Source organism: Heloderma suspectum, chromosome 2 (genome assembly GCF_057233095.1).
Source record: "Heloderma suspectum isolate Gila_16-S chromosome 2, 16-S_ref, whole genome shotgun sequence".
Lineage (NCBI taxonomy): Eukaryota > Metazoa > Chordata > Lepidosauria > Squamata > Helodermatidae > Heloderma > Heloderma suspectum.
Window position 1 is genome coordinate 391,689,160 of NC_139459.1, and position 11,801 is coordinate 391,700,960.

Genomic DNA, 11,801 nt, shown 5'->3' on the forward strand with positions numbered 1-11,801 from the left:
CTCTGGACTCTATGGGTTTGGTTGGTTAGGGCTGTGCACTGCTTTGGACCGAATCCTGAATAACGAAGTGAAGCCTGCTGTTTCAGAGGTGCCTCAGCGTGATCCGAAGTGGATCAGAACAGCACCGAGGTGCCCCAAAGCAAATAGGTCGTCGCCAAGGTGCCTCAGTGCTGCTTGGAGGTTCGTAGGTGTTCTGGTCCCTTCTGAAGCCCAGACAGCCTGTCTCTCGATGTATCAACTTGCAAAAGATCAGGGAGGGGGAGAGGAGGAGGGGGGAGGATGGAGGGAGCCTTAGCGAACGGCAACTCTAGTTGAGAAATTAGGGCTGAACAAAACCCAGCAGTCTCCAATCAGTGACACTGGTGGAGGGGGGCAATACTGGAGAGCATACATTGGAGAGATCAGCCTGCGTTCATTTCATTGTGTCGGAGAGCGCTGATTAGGTGGCGGTTTTGGTTTACAACGTGTTGTTAGAGAGAGCTGGCTGGATCTATATGGAGTGTGTGTGTTTGTACTTTCTTTGAGATTCTCTAAAAAGAACATTTAAAAAGTAGTGAGTTTGAGTTTCCGCCTTTCTGTGCCTAGTTCTTTACCCCCCCATTCTAATAGGTTTTACCCTTCATTCTTTTCTTGTTTATTTAAAAAAACATTAAAAACAAAACAAAACACGACTTTACATTTCCTTCCCTTGCCTCTTTCTTTCGCTTCCCCCACCCTTCTCAATGCTCAACCATTAGTTTGCCCTTACTTCCATTCTATCTAGATTTTACACACACACATGCACACACACACACACACATCTGTCTGTCTGTCTGTCTGTCTGTCTGTCATCTATCTATCTATCTATCTATCTCTCTATCTATCTCTCTATCTCTCTATCTATCTTTCTATCTAATCATCTCTCTCTCTCTCTCTCTCTTATCCCTCCCACTGCTGGCCTGAACTTCGGGGGAGAAGCAAAGCGCCTCCCCCCCACCGCGAAGCAAGCTGCGACACCAGGTAAGTGACTTCCGAGTGCAGAGGGCAGTTGCAGTGCCTGGAGGTCACTGTCAGAGGAGGCTGGTGCAGGCAGCAGCAGTACCACTCTTGCCAACGGAGCAGCGTCTCCTTCTGTAGTAGAAGTGGGGAGACCACTGATGGATGTTACGTCAGAGACGTCTGATGTCCTCCACATGGCGGAGGGTCAAGGGAAGGAGATCCTCCAGGTTGTGGGGGGGGGATGACCAGCAGGCAGAGACTCCAGCACCTGACCCCTCTTCCATTGTTTGCCCTGCTCATGTGGTGACCCCCGAGAATCAAGGCAGGCAGTCTCTGTCTCCACAGATAGGTCAGGGAAGCATTGTGTGGGACCACTTTGAGGTGGGAGTGGATCCCAGCACTGCTGTCTGCCACCATAGCAAGGTGTCTCTGAGCAGGGGAAACATCCAGGGCACACCAGCACCAGCAGCCTGCTCCTGCACTTATGGAGGCAGCACCAATCGGTCTTGCTTGGGGAAGAGCTCCCCATGTCCCAGCTGGCAGGAAGCAGGGGCAAGCAGAAGGCTGGGGGTGCTGGAACTCCTGCAAGCTCTGCATATCTCACTCCAATGAGGAGGCTTCTAGGGATGTCCGTGGAATCCACCGCGGACTCCAATGAGGCTGAATTCCAGTTAATTCACCCCCCCCCCAAGTCCACGGCAGAATGAACGCGCTTACCTGTGCCTCCCCAGACCGAATATCCCCCCCCCCGGGCTGATTCCATCCCACCATCTGTGCAGAACCTGGAAGTAAGTGATCAGGTGCAAATGGCGTCGGCTACACCGTTTGCGTCTCCGTTTTTCCTCGCAATTGGCTACACATAGGGATGTACGAAAGACACTTACCTTTTGCGGATTATGTTTACAGTTGAGGGGGAGGCGTTCCTCCCCCCCCCCTGGAATCCTGGCCGTCTGGCTGTGCTCTATAGGGATTCTGCGGAGCTGCCGGCCGGCTCTGCCAGCAGCCGGACATCCGACCGCTGGCTAGCAGGGACGCAAATGGCGGCGGCCGTAGCCGTGGCCATTTGCGTCCCTGCAGTCAGCTGTGATAGGCTACGTAAATGTTTATGTAGCCTATCACGGCTGACTTAAAAAAACAACAGCAACAGCGTATGCAAATGGCGGCGGCCATGGCCGTCGCCATTTGCGTTCCTTATTTTGGCACATCTTAGTCTACGTAAACATTTACGTAGACGAAGACGGCGAAAATAAGGGGAACACAAATAGCGTAGACGCTACACTATTTGCATTCCCCTTATTTTTGCCGTCTTAGTCTACGTAAATGTTTACATAGACTAAGATGTGCCAAAATAAGGAAGGCAAATGGCGGCGGCCATGGCCGCCGCCATCTGCGTACACGTGTGTGTGTTTTTTTAAAAAAGTCAGCCATGATAGGCTACGTAAACATTTACGTAGCCTATCACGTTTTTTTAATAAACCTAGCCGTGATAGGCTACGTAAATCTTTACGTAGCCTATCACTTTTTTTAAACAAAAAACCTGGAAACGGTGGCGGCGGCAGCCGGTTGGAAGACCGGCCGCTGCAGCCGCCACCGCTGAACCACCGCCGGAGCCGCCGCCGGAGCCGCCGCCGCCGCCAGGAAGATCCGCCCAAGGTAAGTCTCGTCCCGGGGGGGGGGGGGGCAGACCGTTCTGCCACCGATTTTGGGGGGCCGAATGTGCTGGCATACGGCCTCCCCGAGATCCATGGTGGAATTTTCGTACATCCCTAGCTACACGTCTCTATTTATGTAGAAACGTACATAGCCTATTGCGTGAAAAAACAGCGATGCAAACGGTGTAGTGGATGCCATTTGCATCCCTGGTTTTTCACGTGATAGGCTACATAAGTATCTATGTAAATAGAGACGTGTAGCCTATCGTGAGAAGAAACGGGGACGCAAATGGAGTAGCTGACGCCATTTGTGTCTGGAGAGCACCGTTCCGCACAGATAGGAGCTGAGACGGAGCTGGCCAGCTCGGATTCCAGGGGAAGGAACAGATTGCCTCCCCCCCGGCGGACCCTCCCATGGACGCAAGGTAAGGGGATTCGTACATCCTTAGAGGCTTCCAGCGCCCAACCAGAATACCAACTGCATATATAAATACCAACTGGATAATGATGTGCACTTCGCTACACTCTCAATTCCTTATGTTCACTTACATCATTTTTTTTAAATTAAAAACTGTCTGAAATTTGGAAGGTGTGGTGTGGCTAGGGATAGCAGAGAATTCCTCCACGGACCCCAGTGAGGCCAGACTCTTTTGAATCCAGCCTCCGGAGTCTGTGGAGGAACAGATACTTACCTACGCCTTTCTGAGGAATCCTCCCTGGCTGGATCCTCCTTGCCACTGGCTCTGGAGCGCCAGCTATACGGCTGCCATTACCATGCTGCTGGCTGAGACTGACTGACTCCAGACGCAAATGGCATCCACTACACCATTTGCAGCTGTAAAGCTCTTAGATTAAGCTAAATGAAGCCATTTGCAGCTGCATTGAGCTTAATCTAAGAGCTTTACGGCAGCAAATGGCGTAGTGGATGCCATTTGTGTCTGGAGTCAGTCAGCCTCAGCCAGCGACATGGTAATGGCGGCCATATTGCTGGCACTCCAGAGCTGGCCAGCAGCTCCGTGGGATTGCCATGGAGTGGAGCTGGCTGGGGAGGATTCCGGGGGGGGGGACAGTTCGCCTCCCCCCAAGGGCGGATTCCCTGGAGGACTGGCAGGGCTATTTTTTTTTTTTTTACTTGAACATAAAATATTCCTTTTGTGTGTCCTAAAAAAAAAAAAAAAAAGCACATTAACACAAGAACTGCTCTTCCACGGTACGAGGGTTGTGGATTCCATACTCAGCCAAAGAGAGCCTGGGCTCATCCATTGTGAAGCTTAATGGGAGGGGGGGAGGGCTATTGCACTTCAAAGAAATGTACAGCAGAGAGTAGGGATAGTGACCTCCACCGCTTCAGCACCTCGCTTCCCTGATTATTAGCCCTTCTGAGTTTGGTATGAGTTTCTGAGAAGAGCACATGCTCTCCCTAGCAAAAAACAAACAACTACTCAGCCAACCAGTGTCAGATTTGGCAGGTGGGAGTGAGGGGAATCTCTCCAGGGCAGCTGACAGTTTCCCACATTTCATGCACCTCTGTGCAACCAGTGAAGTTATAGCTCTTTGCTTTGAGACTTTTTGTTGAAAAAATTGAATTTCACCTGAACTTCGCACAAAAACTACTTGGCCAAACTGTCTGAAATTTGGCGGGTGGAATTTGCTCCAAGGGGAAATTCTAGGTTCCCAAATTCATTTGTTTATCATGAAAACTGAACACATGATGGTCGTTTCTATTTCCCAATGAAAGTCCAAGACAAAATATGAAGTAAGAATGACTTGGATTTTGAAGGTCCGAAGTGGCATCCAAAGTGAAGGGGGGCAGTCTGTTCACAGCCCTAGGTTTGGATAACTACTTACTGCCAGTCCTATTACCCCCTATTTGGCCAATGGTCTCAAGAGGGTGGGGCAGCCCAGTTGCAGCTCCTGATGCTTCAGACCCATTCCATTTGGATTTCCTCTCTGGTTATGTGACTGATTCAGTCTTGGTCTCATGAAGGATGACTGTCATCATCCACAGAAACATGGGGAAAGACATGCCATTGATTCTACTGGATCCCACATCTGCTTTTGATACCATCAACCCTCGTACCCTTCTGGGCCTTCCACCCTGGTGGGGGAGGCACTGCACTCTAGTTCCTCTGCTACCTGCAAGGGTGGATTCAGAAATTAACCTTTGGTGATCATGCTCTGACCTCCTGAGCTGTGGCGTCCCAGAGGGTCTTTGACTTTTTTCGCCAATGCTATTTATATTTGGGTGACCATCCCCTCCCCGTAGTTATATGGCTACCTTCCTGGTGCGTTTCCTGAGTATCCCATCCTCCATCTTATGAAAAGTCTCCTGGCGCTCACTCCTGGCTTCTGCTCAAGCATCTGAATTAGGCCCTCGGCCATAGAGAAAGTCCGTGGCGGCTAGAGTGTTGCCCACAGTGGAGGATGCTCTACCCAGCGGCTCTTTGGTCATGGCCTGCAAGTCTTCTGGAGCCTGTTGAAACCACTGGGGAGCCTCCAGATGAGACGGTAAGCCACCGCTGGCCCCTAACACTTTTACAGAGGGGTGGTTAGTCGGGGTGGCTTGCTAACAATGGGGAATGTGGTTTTCTCCCCCACATGACATGCTAAGCTGCCATGGTTAGCAGAAATCCCCTAACCATCATGGCTTATCATGATGTGTGCACAGGCCGGGTATTTGTATTATCAGTAGGATTGTCCAGATTTGGTTTAAAAATCTCTGCAGATTATCAGGCGTCCTTAGTTCTGCCATCTGTTCATTGATGGAGCCCTTTTTTTTTACCAGAATTTTGCCCCCCCCCAGTAAAAAAAAAAAAAAAAAAGGTCTGCAAGTCCCTGGAATCTGTGCAGCTTGGAAAAAGTGCATCAGCTGTTGAATCTCATCTCATCTGAATCAATTGAGGATTATTCTGATATCCCTAGTTGTGACTGTGAACACCCAAAGAATGGCACTCTGAGCCCAGATGGGATGTGCACTGACCATGGAACATTACAGCTCAAAGTGATGAGGCCTAAGATAATGACTATATTTTCATGACTTCTATATCTGGGCTGTTTTCTCTGTCATTCCAGCTTCACACTTTCTTAAGAGAAATCCAGTTTTCTAATGCTTCCATGGGCAGACTGTATCTGGATGAGACGGGGGAACTGGCAGCTGACTTTGATATTGTGAATTGGGTGATGTTTCCCAATAAGTCCCGTGCTAGAGTGAATATTGGGAGTGTGCAGAGACAGGCATCTCCAGACATGAAATTCACCATTAACCGGGAAGCCATTGCATGGCCCGGCCATTTTAATGAGGTAGGGGAAAGGATTTGTGTCCTATTATTGGCTTGTGACATCTCTTAAGCTCTAATAATATCTGTCCTATTTTTGTGATTTTTTTTCCAGGCATCAAAACATGTGCTAGGCTGCATGGCTAAGTATCCAGTCAGTTAAACACAACTCCCAATTCATAGTGAATGCAAACATCCATGTAGGAAGCTGCCTCCAATAATATGGGTTCATCTAACACAGTATTGTTGACCCTGACTGGAAGAGGCTCTACAGGGTTTCGGGCAGGAGAAATTACAGCCCTTTCTGGAGATGCCAGGGATTGAACCTGGGACCCTGTGCATGTAAATCAGGTGCTCTCCTGCAGAATTATGGCCCCAGTATGGGTGGAATTGGGTTGAGTTAAGAGAGGTGGTATGGATTCTAAGTGCAGAGAGAAGGGGGAGACCATAAGGAGTAACACAACGCCCAGTGGGGGCAGTACGCTCTGGAGCCAGAGTCAAGGTGAGATTTGTGAGGAGATGCCCATCCTCCCCATATGTTCTGGGGAGCAATAGATATTATGAAATCATTCTGGTTCACCGTTGGCCTCTGCAGGTTGCTACATTAACAGACCTGAATCTTCCTAAAAAGCAAAGGGTTGGAGTACAATAATGCCCCCCCCCTTTCACCCACATCTCATGCAGTTGTAGGATTAGTGGGTGATAACCCCTCTTGCAGATAAGACCCGCCTGGGCCAAATGAGCACCTCTATAATCTGAAACAGCAAAATATCTCCCAGATCTGACGTTGGCCAAACAAGGGCGAATCCATCACAGAGGACAAAGCTTTTACTCTACTTCCATCCCAGCTCAATGCATCCCAGCTCAATGCAGGATTCAGGATTCGGACCAAAGCAGCGCACAGGCACAGCCCTAGTCAAAATGATGCCTTCCACATGATTCTTGGATATGTTCTCTTATGGCATCTGATGAGGCCTCCTCTAAGTGGCTCAACCCTCTGAGATTTGGCTGGTGACAATTGGCGGGAAGGCATTTTGTGTTGTGGCATCATCCCTGGGGATTTTGGTCTCCCATGAGACCCAACAGGCAGTCCTTTCTGTTTCAAGGGGCTTTTTACTTCACTCAGTGTTGCTAAATCCACCATGGACCCCTTCTTCTTAGAAGCCTTTCCCTTCCCAGCTGTTGGGTGAGGCCTCCAATCCTTCCTTTTTTTCCTGCCCTGCACTGAAGATCAAAATGGGGAAGAGGAGAAGGCGTTTTCAGAGGTGGTGCTATCCTCCCTCGAAAAGCTCATCTCCCACACCCTATTGTTCCCTGGGATTGCATGCATAAGTTTTGAAGCTTGAAGTTTTATTGGTGTTGCTTGTAATTTCTGTTATTTTACCATTGTCTTTTAGTTTATTTCATTGCCATACCTTTTCCTCCTCAGTTTTTACATTGCCTTGAGTACACGTACAGTAAAGGTGGTGTATACATTTTGAAACAAACAAACAGACCAAAAACGTCCGTGCCATGTTGTGATGCGTAAATCATGCTTCCCTGAAACAAGGACCTGGGTTCACCTCTCCATTTCACTTAGGGTCACTAGCAGTAGAGAGCCTGTTGGGTCCTCTCTAAACTGTATGACTCATTCCCATAGGCACAACTATTCATAACACGGTTTCCTTGATGCTCCTTCTCTTTGCTGCTAGACCGTGCCTCGTTCCAGGTGCACTGAGAGCTGTCTCCCTGGATACGCCAAGGAGGTCCAGGAAGGAGAGCCACCATGCTGCTATGCTTGCGCTCCATGCGCAGATGGAACAATCTCCATTCTGGAAGGTGGGTGACATCAGAGGAATACACCCAATCGTCTCCACAACCCTATTTTGAGTCCATCTTCTTCTCTTTTAAACCCCTTGAGCAAAACATTCCATGAGTAGGTAAGAGAAGAAGGCTTCTTAAATGACTGTTGCTCCTAGTTGAAAATATCATGGCAATTCCTTGGAATTAGACAGACTGATAAAGCAACGGGAGGGTTGGACTTGGACTGGAGAGACCTGAGTTCAAATCCCTGCTCAGAGACGGGGCTTGTGGTCATCGGCCATTCACTACTGCTCCGGCTAAATTGCTCACAGTGCTGTGGTTTATTCACCCAGCCATTCCAGTACACAGCATGGTTTTAATGATGCCTTGATCGATTTCACAGAATGCTTATTTTATGTGTTATTAGTGGCTCTTCTTCTACAATAATTCTTCGGACGTGCAGGGTCAAAAGCATTTAATTTTTACATTAAATATTCATACATCTTTGGAACAAATGGCAAAGACTTTTTTGAACTCTGTCCCCTTCAGCATTTTTAATCCCCACCATTCATCCCATAAGTGAGTGAAACAAAAATGAGAATGGGAGTCAATCTCTGGGGTGCAAGGCAGGGGGGATGCTTAGTTTACACTTTTCCTTGTATAAATCACCCCCCTCCCAAACTGCTCTGCTTTTTCCATGACTGAGTCAGGGCAGTATGTACAGACATGGTGGGCCTTTCTCCATTACACACAAGGAATCATCTGTACTCTGCTGCCATTCCGTGGCAGGCAAGCCGGGGGTCCCTGGCAGAAAAGGGATGTGAAAATGGTACGTCCCCTGCTTTCTGGTGATCAGAGCACTCCCCTGCCCAACGTTGATTCAGTCTTCTGTTCCCTCAAACCCCTTTAGTAAAACAGTAGTAAAAAAAAAGTGGAAGGCTTTATGAAATTTTCCTTCTCCGGATTTGAAACTTAACTAGGAGTCCCACGAGCACCACCTTGTTGTGGAAAGGAGCAACATAATTTGAGTAAATACATACATAACAAGCCGATCCTCTACCACGTAGTTTAACATGGCTTACAAGAATATTATGAAGATAAAAACAGGTTAACCACACAGAAACCCCCTTACCCTGAACAACGTTGGTATCAACACACTCACTTCTCCATATTTAAACAAGGTAGGAAGTTGTCTTTATTCCTTATCAACCCATCAGTCCATCTAGCTCACTCTTCTCTGTTCTTCTCTGACTGACAAAGGCTCTGTAATGTCCCAGAGATCCAGCTTTCCTGGCCCTGCTACTAAGGTCTTCCTTTGGTGATGAGGCCACAGATTTCAAATTCATCAAACTAGAGTTGCTGTGAATCCTGCTGAAGTCACTCTCCTTCTTCTCAGATGCAGACCATTGCACCAAGTGTCCAGAAGATCAGCATCCAAATAAGAACCGAGATCAATGTGTCCCCAAGGATGTGACCTTCCTCTCCTATGAAGAACCTTTGGGGATTGTCCTGACTTCCTTTGCTCTATTCTTGTCCCTCTCCACAGGCTTCGTATTAGGAATTTTCATTATATACCAAGAAACTCCAATAATCAAGGCCAACAATCGAGACCTCTCCTACATTCTCCTCCTCTTCATCATGCTTTCCTTCTTGTCCTCCTTCCTGTTCATGGGGCGGCCAAGGAAAGTGACTTGCCTTCTCCGACAAACGGCCTTCAGCATCATCTTCTCAGTTGCCGTTTCCTCAGTGTTGGCCAAAACCATCACTGTGGTGTTGGCTTTCCTGGCCACAAAACCAGGGAATCAAGTGAAGAGATGGCTGGGGAAGAGTCTTGCAACCTCCATTGTAAGTTCTTGTTCTAGTGTCCAAGTTGCCATCTGCACCATCTGGCTGGGGAGCTCTGCCCCATTCCCAGACTCTGACATGCACTCGCAGGCTGGATGGATCATCCTGCAATGCAACGAAGGATCTGTCGCCTTCTTTTATTCTGCCCTTGGCTACATGGGCTTCCTGGCTGCCATCTGCTTCACGGTGGCTTTCCTGGCCAGGAAGCTGCCTGGGGCCTTCAATGAAGCCAAGCTGATCACTTTCAGCATGCTGGTCTTCTGCAGTGTTTGGCTGTCCTTTGTGCCCTCCTACCTGAGCACCAAGGGGAAATACATGGTGGCCGTGCAGGTCTTCTCGATCTTGGCCTCCAGTGCTGGGTTGTTGGGCTTTATCTTTCTTCCCAAGTGCTACATCATTGTACTGAGGCCTGATCTGAATACAAAGGAGCATATCATGTTCAAAACAAACTAGGGCATCTGCTCCACAGAAGTGAGTCTGTGGAAGAATATTTGGCAAAGGTTTGGAGGAGATACTAGTATTGGTGAGGTCATAGTTAACAGAGACTTTTAATGCACTTATAGCTTCAGTTGCATTGTCTCCATGTTTCTGTCACAGCAAGTAGGAAAATCTGGGATTTGGGTCTCTCACTCTGCCACTGACAACCCTCCACATCTAAGGTAGTGGTGGAGCTGGAACTATACCATACCCACATTGTCTAAATAATGCATCTGTTGAAGATGTGGCCCTTAACAGCTGCAGTGTACCAGCATTTTGCAGCTTGAGTGCAAATGGAAAGCCCTGAATGCAAGACTTTAAATGGCATTTTGTTTGTTGGTTAATGGGATTTGTGTATTGTATTTGCTTTGCTTGCTATGACGTTTTCATGCACTTTTTGTCATTACGACATTCTAAGAGAATGCTGGAGTTTAATATAGTGCTTCCATTTCCTTTCTTGTCATTGTCTTTGTCATCTGTGGTCATCACACATCTACGGCACATAAATGATGTTTTTGATCGGAGGGAATTGTTTATCTCCGAGTGGACAGTCTCCCAAACAGAATGTTGTTTGATATGGGATAGTGGTATCCTCAGTTTGTGGTAGAGGGCTGTTTAAACTTTAATCCTGAAATTCTCAGCCTGAGATTTTGGGCAGCTGCCAGTGGAGGCTGGCAGCTCTGATTTCAGTGGAGCTGTGAAGCCAATCTGGGTTTCAGACAGAACCAACCAGAACTCTAAAGGAGGAATCCAATGTGCTGAACCAGCATGGATTCACAGAGTCACCAAAACTGGAGCCACCAGCCTATACTCAAAGCTCTCGGACTGTGTCGATACACATTTTTGGTACAAGTTGTCTTGGCATTATGATTCAGTAGAAGAAAGATTCATAATGCACATTACTCATCCCGTCTGTTTTGTGTAGACATTCATCCTAAAGGAGTATCTTGGCCTTGTCTCTTATGATATTGCTTGTATATTAGTAAATAACTGGCCAAGGTCAATTGTCCATTTGTTGACTCCCAACCAGCATATGGAGTGGCATCAGTGAATTTGCACAAATGGGTTTTCCTCCATCCATGCACCTGCCCTTGGAGCAACACAGAGTTAACTGACACCTGTTCCCCTGAGATCCTGGGCTGAAAGATTGGTGGGAAGGCTGGACGTGGAGAGAACTCTGCCCAAGTGAGATTTTCTATCATCCCCTTTGGATCTGAAGCAATGGCTGGACTCCATCTGTGTCAGAAAAGGGAATGCAGTGGAGGGCTGTGTCAAGGACAAGGCTGAAGTTGGGGACTAGCTTCCCAGTTCCTCATTCCCAGAAAGTTTGAAATGTAGCTGAATGCTCAGCCCCAAGAACCCCTGTGCCCTAATAAAGCTTAGGCTATTCTATGTGTTATATCTCCATGACCGGGCGAATACCCCCTTTGAGAGCCAGAACAATTCTCTCCAGTCCAAACCATTGGCTTTGTGTAACACTCTGTGACGTATTAATTCTTATACCCTCTGAACACACACACTGAAAGATCCAGAAAGAGGAGTATACACACCATCCTAAGGTTTGGGCCACATGAAGTCAACCACATGTCATCCACTGATACAACCAGACAGTCTCCTCAATGACAGACCCAATCTTTGTGTCTGGCCCAACATTTCTTTTGGCCTCAAAACACTGTCTTGGCCCCAATTAATAATTGCCAATGAGTGTCTTGTCCAATGGTTCCCTTTGGTACCAGATGTTGTGAAGTGTATGCCTCCCTGCCAATCATTGCTGAGAGAGAGAGAGAGAGAG

The 11,801-nt window shown here is 47.9% G+C and overlaps 1 protein-coding gene across 1 annotated transcript; it reads left to right on the forward strand.

The window, feature by feature from the left end:
• Positions 1–387: 387 nt before the first annotated feature.
• LOC146356444 (vomeronasal type-2 receptor 26-like) lies at positions 388–11,400 on the forward strand. The gene is made up of 4 exons (XM_084841114.1): positions 388–999; positions 5,703–5,930; positions 7,597–7,723; positions 9,084–11,400. Exons 2-4 carry the CDS (start codon positions 5,745–5,747, stop codon positions 9,983–9,985), a joined length of 1,215 nt encoding a protein of 404 aa, XP_084697240.1. The 5' UTR covers positions 388–999; positions 5,703–5,744; the 3' UTR covers positions 9,986–11,400.
• Positions 11,401–11,801: the final 401 nt, after the last annotated feature.